Here is a 14,641-nt window from a genome sequence, read left to right on the forward strand (position 1 = left end):
GGCGTGCAGAGCGTTATGGCTTAAATCCTGGTCAGCTGATGTGACTTCTAAATCTAAATTGCTTAATATTCCTTTCAAGGGGCAGACCTTATTCGGGCCTGGCTTGAAAGAGATTATCGCTGACATTACTGGAGGTAAGGGTCATACTCTACCTCAGGACAAGGCCAAATCAAATGCCAAACAGTCTAATTTTCGTACTTTTCGAAATTTCAAGGCAGGAGCAACGTCAACTTCCTCCGCCCCAAAACAGGAAGGAACCGTTGCTCGTTACAGACAGGCCTGGAAAACTAACCAGTCCTGGAACAAGGGCAAGCAGGCCAGAAAACCTGCTACTGCCTCTAAGACAGCATGAAGGTTTGGCCCCCTATCCGGAAACGGATCTAGTGGGGGCCGACTTTCTCTCTTCGCCCAGGCGTGGGCAAGAGATGTCCAGGATCCCTGGGCATTGGAGATCATATCTCAGGGATATCTTCTGGACTTCAAGGCTTCTCCTCCTCAAGGGAGATTTCATCTTTCGAGGTTATCAGAAAACCAGATAAAGAAAGAGGCATTTCTACGCTGCGTACAAGACCTCCTAGTAATGGGGGTGATCCACCCAGTTCCGCGGACGGAACAAGGACAGGGATTCTATTCAAATCTGTTTGTGGTTCCCAAGAAAGAAGGTACCTTCAGACCAATTTTGGACCTAAAGATCTTAAACAAATTCCTAAGAGTTCCATCATTCAAAATGGAAACTATTCGGACCATCCTACCCATGATCCAAGAAGGTCAGTACATGACCACAGTGGACTTAAAGGATGCCTACCTTCACATACCGATTCACAAAGATCATCATCGGTTCCTAAGATTTGCCTTTCTAGACAGGCATTACCAATTTGTAGCTCTCCCCTTCGGGTTGGCCACGGCCCCGAGAATCTTTACAAAGGTTCTGGGCTCACTTCTGGCAGTTCTAAGACCACGAGGTATAGCGGTAGCTCCATATCTAGACGACATCCTGATACAGGCGTCAAGCTTTCAAATTGCCAAATCTCATTCAGAGATAGTTCTGGCTTTTCTGAGGTCGCATGGGTGGAAGGTGAACGTGGAAAAGAGTTCTCTGTCACCTCTCACAAGAGTCTCCTTCCTAGGGACTCTGATAGATTCTGTAGAAATGAAAATTTACCTGACGGAGACCAGATTATCAAAACTTCTAAATGCTTGCCGTGTCCTTCATTCCATTCCACGCCCGTCAGTAGCTCAGTGCATGGAAGTAATCGGCTTAATGGTAGCGGCAATGGACATAGTGTCATTTGCGCGCCTGCATCTCAGACCGCTGCAATTGTGCATGTTAGGCCAGTGGAATGGGGATTACTCAGATTTATCCCCCCTACTAAATCTGGATCAAGAGACCAGAGATTCTCTTCTCTGGTGGTTATCTCGGGTCCATCTGTCCAAGGACATGACCTTTCGCAGGCCAGATTGGACGATTGTAACAACAGATGCCAGTCTTCTAGGCTGGGGCGCAGTCTGGAACTCCCTGAAGGCTCAGGGATCGTGGACTCAGGAGGAGAAACTCCTCCCAATAAATATTCTGGAGTTAAGAGCAATATTCAATGCTCTTCTAGCTTGGCCTCAGTTAGCAACACTGAGGTTCATCAGATTTCAGTCGGACAACATCACGACTGTGGCTTACATCAACCATCAAGGGGGAACCAGGAGTTCCCTAGCGATGTTAGAAGTCTCAAAGATAATTTGCTGGGCAGAGTCTCACTCTTGCCACTTGTCAGCGATCCACATCCCAGGCGTGGAGAACTGGGAGGCGGATTTTCTAAGTCGTCAGACTTTTCATCCGGGGGAGTGGAAACTCCATCCGGAGGTGTTTGCTCAACTGGTCCATCGTTGGGGCAAACCAGAACTGGATCTCATGGCGTCTCGCCAGAACGCCAAGCTTCCTCGTTACGGATCCAGGTCCAGGGACCCGGGAGCGACACTGATAGATGCTCTAGCAGCTCCTTGGTTCTTCAACCTGGCTTATGTGTTTCCACTGTTTCCTCTGCTCCCTCGACTGATTGCCAAGATCAAACAGGAGAGAGCATCGGTGATTCTGATAGCGCCTGCGTGGCCACGCAGGACCTGGTATGCAGACCTAGTGGACATGTCGTCCTGTCCACCATGGACTCTACCTCTGAGGCAAGACCTTCTAATGCAAGGTCCTTTCAATCATCCAAATCTAATTTCTCTGAGACTGACTGCATGGAGATTGAACGCTTGATCCTATCAAAGCGTGGCTTCTCCGAGTCAGTTATTGATACCTTAATAAAGGCACGAAAGCCTGTTACCAGGAAAATCTACCATAAGATATGGCGTAAATACCGGTATTGGTGCGAATCCAAGAGTTACTCATGGAGTAAGGTTAGGATTCCTAGGATATTGTCCTTTCTCCAAGAGGGTTTGGAAAAGGGCTTATCAGCTAGTTCGTTAAAGGGACAGATCTCTGCTCTGTCTATTCTTTTGCACAAGCGTCTGGCAGAAGTTCCAGACGTCCAGGCTTTTTGTCAGGCTTTGGCTAGGATTAAGCCTGTGTTTAAAACTGTTGCTCCCCCGTGGAGCTTAAATTTGGTTCTTAAAGTTCTTCAAGGAGTTCCGTTTGAACCCCTTCATTCCATTGATATTAAACTTTTATCTTGGAAAGTTCTGTTTTTGATGGCTATTTCCTCGGCTCGAAGAGTCTCGGAGTTATCTGCCTTACATTGTGATTCTCCTTACCTGATTTTCCATTCAGACAAGGTAGTTCTAGGTACTAAACCTGGGTTTTTACCTAAGGTAGTTTCTAACAGGAATATCAATCAAGAGATTGTTGTTCCTTCATTATGTCCTAATCCTTCTTCAAAGAAGGAACGACTTTTGCATAATCTGGACGTAGTCCGTGCCCTGAAATTCTATTTACAGGCAACTAAAGATTTTCGTCAAACTTCTTCCCTGTTTGTCGTTTACTCTGGACAGAGGAGAGGTCAAAAAGCTTCGGCAACCTCTCTCTCCTTTTGGCTTCGTAGCGTAATACGTTTAGCCTATGAGACTGCTGGACAGCAGCCCCCTGAAAGAATTACAGCTCATTCCACTAGAGCTGTGGCTTCCACCTGGGCCTTTAAGAATGTGGCCTCTGTTGAACAGATTTGCAAGGCGGCGACTTGGTCTTCGCTTCACACCTTTTCAAAATTTTACAAATTTGACACTTTTGCTTCTTCGGAGGCTGTTTTTGGGAGAAAGGTTCTACAGGCAGTGGTTCCTTCCGTTTAAGTTCCTGCCTTGTCCCTCCCATCATCCGTGTACTTTAGCTTTGGTATTGGTATCCCATAAGTAATGATGACCCGTGGACTGAATACACTTAACAAGAGAAAACATAATTTATGCTTACCTGATAAATTTATTTCTCTTGTAGTGTATTCAGTCCACGGCCCGCCCTGTCTTTTTAAGGCAGTTCTAAATTTTAATTAATACTCCAGTCACCACTGCACCCTATAGTTTCTCCTTTCTCGTCTAGTTTCGGTCGAATGACTGAATATGACATGTGAGGGGAGGAGCTATATAGCAACTCTGCTTGGGTGATCCTCTTGCAACTTCCTGTTGGGAAGGGAATATATTCCATAAGTAATGATGACCCGTGGACTGAATACACTACAAGAGAAATACATTTATCAGGTAAGCATAAATTATGTTTTTTGTATATACTCTACAAAGATAATTCAATTTAGGGATAATATGACACTTAGGGGCTGATTTATCACGGGCCGAATGGCCCCTGATGCCCCTGTTTCCATGCGAGCCTTCAGGCTCGCAGGAAACAGCAGTTATGAAGCAGCGGTCTTAAGACCGCTGCTTCTTAACTGGTCTGCTGCCTCTGAGGCTGCGAACATCAATCTGCCCGATCCTATACGATCAGGTTGATTGACACCCTCTGCTAGCGGCCAGACTTTGATAAATAGGCCCCTTAGAATGAGTTCCAATGTCAAATATACCAGCATCACAAAAACAACTTCAAAGTATTACTAAACAAACAAGCTAAATCAAAACACTCCATATATAAAACAATCCACTCTAACATACACTCAAAAGAAAACTTTAAAAACACAGGTTTGAAAAAGTGAGACACAACTGCAATACAGAAAATGTCACAGAAGCAATATAATTTTGAAAGAGGTTTAGAGTAAAACCACTGACCACTTCTAGGGCGCCCCAGAACTCCTACACCCCTTGTTCAGGTCAGCCATGTTTTGAGACAGCTCATATTCTATCCATAGGGACAAATTTAGCCTAATGAAACAGACATGCTAATATTTTGCAATTATGAACATTAACAAAACATGTTCTCCCGAAGTGTTTCCTTAGTGCCAATGTTGTAATTATGTTTTTTTGCTTATTATAAATGGTTCATGTTTGTTGTGCGAGATATCATATATTGGGGCACTTAAAGGGATAGGAAAGTTTAAATTAAACTCCCATGATTCAGTTAGAGCATGTCGATTTAAGACCCATTTAAATTCACTTCTATGTTCAAATTTACTTTATTCTCTTGGTATCCTTTGTTGAAAAAGAATATGTGCATATCCTACACTAGTGGAAACAAGGTGCTGATTGGTGGATACACACATTTGTCTCTTGTCATTGGCTAACTAGATATGTTTAGCTCCCATTAATGCACTGCTACTCCTACAGCAAAGGATACCAAGGAATGAAATGCAGGGTATGATGCATTCAGCATGTGACTGGTGGAGTAATGATAATCAGTATCACGTTATACTAAGTGACTTTTACAGTTTTCTAGGTTATTAAAAGGGTCTCTAGCACTCATATTACTTTAAGGAACATTAAGTAGAATTATATAATCATCAAATTTGTGATAAAAAGACAATGCTTTAGCTTTCAGGGGATTGCTGTTGCCATTGTGATAAAACTGAACATATATGGAATAAAATCATGTGGTGTGGGGTAGCCATTTCTGAATTGGGACCTGCTCTCCTCTCTGTTTGTTTTTCCCCAGATTTGAAAAAGAATAGCCTCTGACACTGATCACTGTTGCTTGTGTTAGGCCCAATTCATACTGCTCAAAGCTTACTCAGTAACACACTGACATAACTCATCTTACTACATGGTATATTTCCTACATTTAACCAAACCGATGCCAAAGAGAGCTTCAGATGGATTGGATGGGAATATAAAAGTCATTGCTGTCACTTTGATGAATTGAAAGTCAATAAACACTTTTATGCATTTGTGTAAAAGTTGTGCTTACTCCATGTTTCCTGCTAGTAAGGCCAAAAATCTAAATAGCTGAATTAGGCAATTTGCAATATTTTGAAAAAGCAAACAAAAACATACAGATAATTATTTTTGGCGTCTCTAGGGACTGTGGGACAAAGTACATTTTTTACACAAAAGCAAGAGGTATTTTATGTCCGTTTAACCAATTAAACCTCAGTCATACTCTTGGCTTAAAGGGACAGTCTAGTCAAAATTAAACTTTCATGCTTCAGATAGGGCATGCAATTTGAAACAACTTTCCAATTTACTTCTATTATCTAATTTGCTCAATTCTTTAGATATCCTTTGTTGAAGAAATAGCAATGCACATGTGTGAGCCAATCACACAAGACCTCTATGTGCAGCAACCAATCAGCAGCTACTGAGCATATCTAGATATGCTTTTCAGCAAGTGATATCAAGAAAATAAAGCAAATTAGATAATAGAAGTAAATTAGAAAGTGGTTTAAAATGACATGCTCTTTCTAAATCACAAAAGAAAAAAATTGGGTTTCATGTCCCTTTAATACTCAGCATTAATTTTACCTGAATTGGAATAAGATATCCGATTGACATAAACGACAGCATTATGGAATCTGTTTTTTATTTTATTTTAATTAATCATCAGTATAATATTGTTTGACTCAGTTCAGCAACATTGCCCGTAACTTTCCGCTGCGCAGAAGAGAAAAATCGCGTGGACAAGAGGATTACCAGATTCGTTTTACCAGTGGGAGCCACAATCAACATGGATGGAACTGCACTGTATGAAGCTGTGGCAGCTGTTTTTATTGCACAGCTCAATGATATGCAATTGGACGTTGGGCAGATTGTCACCATAAGGTAGGTACCTCTACCAGTACATCTTATAAACCGGTGACCATACACAATCATAATGCTGCATGTGCATGATACAATTTGTTTTTGTGTGTTTATAAATGTAGTGAAAAAATGCACCTTTTAAAGAGACCATTCATTAAAAAATTACAGTATATTTACATTACTGACCCTAAATAACTACATGTTAAACTCCTGCAAATGCATTAAACACATAGGTAAATTTCCACTCAGGAGCTGCAAGTATTGCAGCTGCATAGCAGAACATGGCCAGGGGGCCAATTAGAAGCTGCTGTCATACATAGCCACAAGTCAACAATTATGTTCTGCCCTGGAGCTGCAATATCTGTGGCTCTTTAACAGGACTTTACCTGTGTGTTTAACAGATAGGGGTTGATCACAATCTATCTGCCAATTGGTTTTCTGTGTGTTTTTACCCCTAAAAAGGGCAAATTTTGAGGCAATCACAGTAGCGTGTTTTTGGCTGTTTCTCTGAGACGCAAGCACATTTTCAGCTTGCTCATTACAGTTCTATTGTTAATATGGAGCTGAAATTTCTCAACCATCACAAACCATTTTCCTGATACTTTTCAACAGGTTTTTGAGACCATTTTATACTTATCAAATTCAACACCTAAAGAAACTTGATAAAGTCCCACAATTGCCTTTTTGACAAGTATTGCAAGAGAATTTGGAATAATTATAATAATATGTTATGGGATTGCACCTTTGTGACAGCAAAGTCAAAACACATTCACAACAGTGTCTTTTCCAGTTTTGCGGCAACATTATTGAACTCCCAGTCATGAAGGTGCAATAATGTTTGAAAACCTTTCCAAGAAGGAGCGTTTCCTTTTGAAAACCCAGTCCCATAAGAATAATGCCGTTTGTGCAACATTTGTACAGCTACAATATTGCAATGTAGCAGTTTCATGATTTACAATGTGAGAACTGTTAAAATCACATTTTAGAAGATAAGTTGCTGCCACTTCCTTCTTATAGAAACCTGTAGTGTTCTTTATTTCAGATGTATCTCTCCAAACCTGAAACCGGTTCTTTTTAAATCAAAAATTAAAATGATTGGAAAAAAATACTTAGGGCTAGATTATGTTAGAATGTTCTTCACATAGCAGAATATGTTCTGTTTATTCTTAAATACATATTTCTACATATATGTGATGATTTTTTTAATAAAATATATATATCTATACTTATATATAGATGAAAAAAAAAATATATATATATATATACAGTATATATAGATGATTATATATATATATATATATATATATATATAAGAATATCTATTTAAAAATACTTAAAACATATTCTCCTTTGTGAAGAACATTGGAATGTGAAATATTTACAGTAAATACATTAAACACTTTATTAATACATATTTTCAGCTACTTGGCTACAATGTCTGTATATGTATACATATGTAGTTATGTGTGTATATGTGTATATATGTCTGTATACATATGTATATATATTTTTATATATATATATATATATACATATTTTTGTTATATACTTTCGTTCGCAAAAATGCTTCTAGTAAAAGTTATAACTGTTTTTCTGCAGCATATGCACATATCCTGTGAGGGTCTGTGCACCAGTATTCAAACACTACACCTTCTCAAAGGGTCAGTGGTGGCTTGTATGACACAAATGACGTCTTCCCAGAAGCAAAACTCACCATCTTCAACCTTCTGAGCTTGATTACTGGTGCACGGGCCCTCACAGGATATGTGCGTATGCCCCAGAAAAACAGTAATAACATTTACTAAAAGCATTTTTACTAATGGAAGTACAGTATATTACAAAAATGCTTCTGTTTCACATTCAAATTCATTTATGCACATTTCAATTTGGACCTTTATATCCCTTTAACCCCTTAAGGACACAGCTTCAGTTTGTTCAATTGTTTCATGACGGAATAATTCCGTCATTGGTCCTTAAGGGGTTAATATTATTCAGCAGTGATCAGGATGGATTCGGATTACAATAGGTTAATCTCACACATGTAAATTAGCATTTCTCTTACACCCTGTAAAAAGGGGGTATGAAATGTATTTCAGTAGATGGGAGATGATTGTCAGTCAGTTCATTTCTGTGTATTCAGTTTCTTTATATTGAGAGGTGGAGACTATGTAAAGGGTGTTTTGGTACCAGAAGTGGTGAGTAACACTTTGGTCTGGCCATTAGCTTAGGACTTAAAAATTCTGAGCCCTATATATATATATATATATATATATATATATATATATATATATATATATATATATGTGTGTGTGTGTGTCTCAAAAGGGTGTCCCTCTTTAGAATTTTGACATGTTGGGAGGTATTCTTTATCTGATACCAGCAGCAGGGCCTACATTAAAGCCAATAAGAAGCCATACTATAGTCACAGTATCTGGGTGCAGACTGTTTTACAGGAACATGCTCAGCAGAAAACATATGGATTGTGTGAAACGACTTCTCATAAGCTGTGTTGTCCAATGATAAAATTCTTACACAAAAACTAAAAAAACAACACAAAACCTTATGCATAGGGGCGGCCAGGGAAAGCTTTCAAGAAGCAGATTTTGAATACTAAAAACACAATAAATGAGGCACATCACAAATATTAAAGAAACATACTTTAAGGAATCACAAAGGCTAGCAGGGTTAGAGTATAGGATACACTTTTTTACATTAACAGTCCCTTTAAGGAAAAATAATTCTTACTAAATTTGACCCTGGTTCTACTTAAAATATTTATATTTGTAATCATCAAATTGTGCTGTTTACAACACATTTTAAACAAGGTAGGCTCTAGAAATAACAGCAGTAAAATATAGGATACTAGGCAGTGTGCATTATAGCGTTCTTTACAAACTAGTTCTGTCCCTATATTATTTCATAGATTTTATGCATTTTATAATGAAGTGACCTACTGAACTAAGCCTTCACAAGGTAACAAGAATTAGATAATGTTTATGTTACTGGCGTGACCTCACATTCACCCAGTTATGTTAAATCCCAATGCCTAGCAATGCTTGTGCATATTCTTATCTTGTAAAGATTATACAGTATTTATTGTTGATCATATAGTGTGTTTATTGCCCTAGTTAACTTTAGTTACATCAATAATTAAAAGAAATACTAGTTCTTTATCAGCATTGTTTATATATGTTACACAGCATCACATGTCACATATTTAAATACATTTCCTGGTTTAAATGTATTATATATTAAAGGGACAGTCTACACCTTAGTCATCTTAAAGTCATACTTTAGACTAAGCTGCAAATATCATCCTGTAACCTTTCTATATCATGCAGCAGTAACAGTAAAAAAAAGTTATTGTAAAATGACTATTGTTTCTGATCACTTTGAAATGGATGCCAAGCTCCGCCCACTGATGACATCACGATCTTGGCTGCATCTATGTGACCAGAAGCAGTCATTTTAAAATAACTTTTTTACTGTTACTGCTGCATGATATAGAAAGGGTACAGGAGGCTATTTGCAGCTTAAACTAAAGTAAGACTTTAAGATGACTAAGGTGTAGACTGTCCCTTTTAATGCAAATATTTCATATTATCCTAACAAAAACATTTAATATTATCCTTAAAGGGACATCCTAGACCAAATACTTACCTTTTATTACTTATTGTTACATACCAGACAAGCATGTTGCTACAGGTCTTACATCTATAAGCTTGTAAGAAGTTCATGAAACTTTTAGATAACCATTGTTTGTTAGCAGTCAAAAATGGCTGCCAAGCTTTGCCTACAGCTTTCTTCTTGTCTAGTTAGTTAGATGTTTTCTTGTGTGACAGCTTAGCAGTGCATGTTTCATATTTTTCAGTTAACTATTTAAAATTGCACATGCAGAAATCAATTGTGATTGGAGAAACTTAACACTCAATTGGTGGGAGGAGCTTGGCAGCCATTTTCGTCTCCTAACAAATGATGAATATTTAATTGATTTATGTACTTCTTATAAGCTTATAGATGTGGGACCAGTTGCAGGATGCTTCTCTGTTATTTAACAATAACAAATTAAAATTACATATTAGGTCTAGAATGTCCCTTTAAAGAGGTATAAACATATTTTTATTTCTCTTATAGTGGACTTTTCTTAATATCTATTTTTATTAATGTTTTTGAATAAAATAACAGTGACCTAGAAAAACATCATCAGCAGAAATAGTGTTTTACAATAAAATATACTGTATATATGTAACCTGTTCATAATTTCTGTACAGGAAAATTAAACAATCTTTGTAACTTAAAACAAGCATAAAATTCTTACAATATAAAGAAACATAAGAACAAAAGAGAAGGGTAAATGAAAGATCTCCTGGTAAGCAGGCTTTTTTTTAATGTACAGGTTTTTGTTTTTCTGTAAAACTTGAAGTGTGGTGTCACAGTCAACCAATATAGCAGTAGGAGTTTTGCTTATCAGGCCCAGTTGCATGCACACAACCTCAAAATCAATATAAACAGATAAAACTTTTTTGTGATTGTGAAAAATATGTTACCATACTTAAAGGGACACTGAACCCAAATTTGTTCATTTGTAATTCAGAAAGAGCATGCAATTTTAAGCAACTTTCTAATTTACTCCTATTATCAATTTTCCTTTGTTCTCTTGCTATCATTATTTGAAAAAGAAGGCATCTAAGCTTTTTTTTTTGTTTCATTACTCTGGACAGCACTTTTTTATTGGTGGATGAATTTATCCACCAATCAGCAAGGACAACCCAGGTTGTTCACCAAAAATGGGCCTGGCATCTAAACTTACATTCTTGCATTTCTAATAAAGATACCAAGAGAATGAAGAAAATTTGATAATAGGAGTAAATTCGAAATTTGCTTAAAATTTCATGCTCAATCTGAATCACGAAATTAAATTTTTTTGGGTACAGTGTCCCTTTAAACAATGTTCATATGTAAGATATAAATTGTTTGGAGTTTTCTGCCCCTTTATTGATTAATATAGAATATCCCCTTAACTATTTGGTTTCCAGCAGATTAAAAATGCTAATGTTGTTTTGCAAATCTGTGTTTAACCATTTTATTTTGATCTATTATATTTAGTTATTAAATTGTGTATAGCAGATATAAATAATTAAAATACAATTTAATCCAGCATGAGTGTACGGCATTGCTTGTGTATTCTGACGTGCCCTGTTTGTGTCTGTGGGGTTGCAGTGTTACAGCAACAGCAGCCAGTGTTGGAGCTGCCGGAGTACCTCAGGCCGGCTTGGTTACCATGGTGATCGTTCTCAGCGCTGTGGGACTTCCAGCAGAAGATGTCACCCTTATAATAGCAGTCGACTGGCTTCTGTAAGTATTCATGTATGACTATCCCTAACATAATATTTCACTGTCCTGTAAAAAAACAATCTGTTTCTATGCACATTCCTCATGCAGATCAGCTTTCCACAAAATAACTCAACATGCAAGCTTACAATGTATCAATGTTATGTTAATATTAACTTTATAAATGTATTCCCTTCACTCATATACACATTGTTATATAAAGTTGTAGCTTGTACATGCAAGAGCTCTTAGAACATCATTCTTTACCCTGAGCAATAACATTGTTTTATTGCAGAAGCTCTTTTTGTGAATCTCACATACTAATCAATTTATTTTGCTAGAGTAATGGTCTGTATGCTATATATGGGTCATGTGACCTTCTGAAGTTTCTCCTGCGGCTTCCAGAAATATGTTTATAGTTTTACCTCTAATAAACAAATGTCATCAGTTTTTTCTCTTACAACACACCTGCACCTCCTGTACTCTATATTTCTCTCTTATATTGACAGTCTAGTGTAAAAGTATATTTCTCTATTTTGTTGTAAAGAGATTCACTTCTTTTACTAAGCATTTATCTCCTTCAAAAGCTTTAAACACATAATAAAAGTTGCACTCCTGGACCAACCCCTTTCTGCTTCAGGACCAGTTATTGGAGCATACCATTTGCTCACCAGTGATATCCTCATCTGAGTGGTAGCTCAGGAACATAACTTTGACTATTATACTTAGTGGGACAGTAAAGTCGAAATTCAATTTTAATGCTTCAGACTGTACATGCAATTAAAAAAATCCAATTTACTTCCATTATCAAATTTACTTTGCCTCTTAGTGTACTTTGCTGAAGATCATACCTAGTTATGCAAGACCATATCTTCTAGAGCAGGGGTGGGCAAGAGGTAGATAGCGGTCTACCAGTGGACCACGAGTAAGTTTAAGGTGACCGCTTGGAAGATTTCAAAGTCTGCATAATACGAGAAAGATTTCTCACACATCTAGATTCTGCGTGAAGAACCTCGCCACCGTAGATGTGTGAGAAATGTTTCTCTAATGCAGACTTTTGAAATCGACTATGAGTCTATGACGGCGGTATGTGTACTTCAGCATGTGTGACGCGGATGGTCTGGTGATGTTTTTTCTCCCAGGGTCTGTTACTCCCCCTAAGGTTATTTTATTTACTCTGTACCAGGCTTTGATGCTGCTCTCTGATACTTTCTCTGACACACTAATATTAGCTATACGTTGTGCTAGTTTCTGCAGCTTTCTGTCCCCAAAATTTGTTGTCACCAAATTGTGCAGGTCAGTGCTGTTGCTGCTATACCAGTCTCTGGTTGCTGTGGTGGCAGTACAGAGCCTGCCGCTGTCACTATCCCCCAACTACTAGCAGTAGTCTTCAGCTAGTAGCAGACAGACGGAGAGCAGCCAACAGGACCTGCCCGCTAATCAACCTGACATGGCGTCCAGCCAATAAAATTACCTTGTAGAATGAATCTGTCTATGAATGGCTGAGAATAGTTCATTGTCATCGTTGTACCTGAGCTGTGGGTTTCCCATGTGTTCCAGGCTTGACTACTCTGCTAGCCCTAGACTCGAATGTGCAAAAAAAGATTTATACAGAATGTGCAAGTAGTGAGGGTATTAATGCTTTTGGATTTATGGGATCTTCCTCCAAAGTCCACAACACTAGGTAAAAACAGGGGGGTAGTTTGAAAAATCTAAAAGCGCCTTCACGGCTAATACCCATAAAATAGAGAGCAAAAAATGAGAATTTAAATAAAATCTTTTTATTATTATGTTATAGCAGTTTTTAAAAACAGTTTTCAAAACAAATTTCTTATGTTGGAGAATCTAGTAAAAATTGTAGGGAACATTAAAAATGGAATTATTAGCCTACCTGAAGTATTTATTATATTAAATTACTTTTTATTAAATCATTTTATTTTATATTAAACTATTGCATTAAATTATTTTTATATCTCTTTTTATATATTTTCTAATAAACCTTATGGATCCACTCTAAATTCCAAATGCCCAAAATAATGAGCGAGTAAAATATAAGTTTAACATATAAGTTAAATTTAAAAATAACGTATTATGAAATGGCTAGTCAGGTCTAATTGGTGGGAATCAGATGGAAAGTAAAAGATGCTAATCACTGACTATAATAAAATCATAATATGTGAGATAAAATAATAAATATCTGGACAGCAGAATGGACATTGTTACACAAAAGACACTAATTGATCTGCTACAAGACAATGGCAACCAATTGGAGGACAGAGAGGTCTATTTAAACCGACAGGTGATCTTGGAGATTATGCTTGACAAAGGCTGAAGTTTTTTCAGCGGAAACGCGTTGCAAATCTCCAAATCTAACTTACGGATTCAAAGAAAGGATCAGCTGTAGAGCCGTCACTCATCGCCTAAACAAGTCACTCCCCCAACAGAGATTCAATCACAGCCTTTTCCGGAGAAGGCGCAAAGTCTGGGGTGCACAGCGGTCAAGACACTGAGAGACACGGACGGTTCCAGAATCAGCTGAGGAAGGAAAAGAACACTCTACAAGGACTAAAGTGAAAGTGGCAACCTACAAAGGTACAGGCTAAACAAGTGCAGTTGTTGGGATTGCTATTTTTACCGAAAAAAAGCTGTTTTCTTTTAAAATAACTAGAAAAAAATAACGGACATAATTTAAACCAGTTCAAACAACCTTTGTGATCACACGCCTCAATATAAGAGGTATAAGTTGAAAGACTTTGCTATTTCATTCTGTCTAAGATCGCTGCTGTATATAGAAACTAGCGAGTGATTACACGGATATGCAGGGCCGGTGCTAGACTATTTTGCGCCCTAGGCAAGACCAGTTACTTGCGCCCCCCACCAAAAAAAAACTCCACCCTCCCCTGCATATAAAAAGACCCATTATACAAACAGAAGCAGTCTGAAGTCTGTATACAGTTCATCAGTATACAACTAAAACTTTGGGGCTTAGTAAGGTCTAAAAATCAGCATAATGTTATTTAAAAATAAGCAAAACTATACATTTTTACAAAAACACACCCAGATGGGCAATATAAATGGATTATCTACAAAACATTTATGCAAAGAAAAATCTAGTGTATAATGTCCCTTTAACATAATGATTAATCATGTGGAGTAAATAAATATTTGTATACATGGTTTTGTTCAGGCTGTATTGGACAATAACAATCTA

The 14,641-nt window shown here is 37.7% G+C and overlaps 1 protein-coding gene across 1 annotated transcript in view; it reads left to right on the top strand.

Annotated features, from left to right (window-relative positions):
* SLC1A1 (solute carrier family 1 member 1) overlaps positions 1 to 14,641 on the top strand; it is a 266,144-nt gene that overhangs the window by 225,210 nt on the left and 26,293 nt on the right. The window contains exons 11-12 of the mRNA XM_053702546.1: positions 5,926 to 6,120; positions 11,320 to 11,454. Of these exons, the coding sequence (XP_053558521.1) occupies positions 5,926 to 6,120; positions 11,320 to 11,454 (330 nt within the window). The remainder of the gene's footprint in view (positions 1 to 5,925; positions 6,121 to 11,319; positions 11,455 to 14,641) is intronic.

This window comes from Bombina bombina, chromosome 2, assembly GCF_027579735.1.
Source record: "Bombina bombina isolate aBomBom1 chromosome 2, aBomBom1.pri, whole genome shotgun sequence".
Taxonomy (NCBI): domain Eukaryota; kingdom Metazoa; phylum Chordata; class Amphibia; order Anura; family Bombinatoridae; genus Bombina; species Bombina bombina.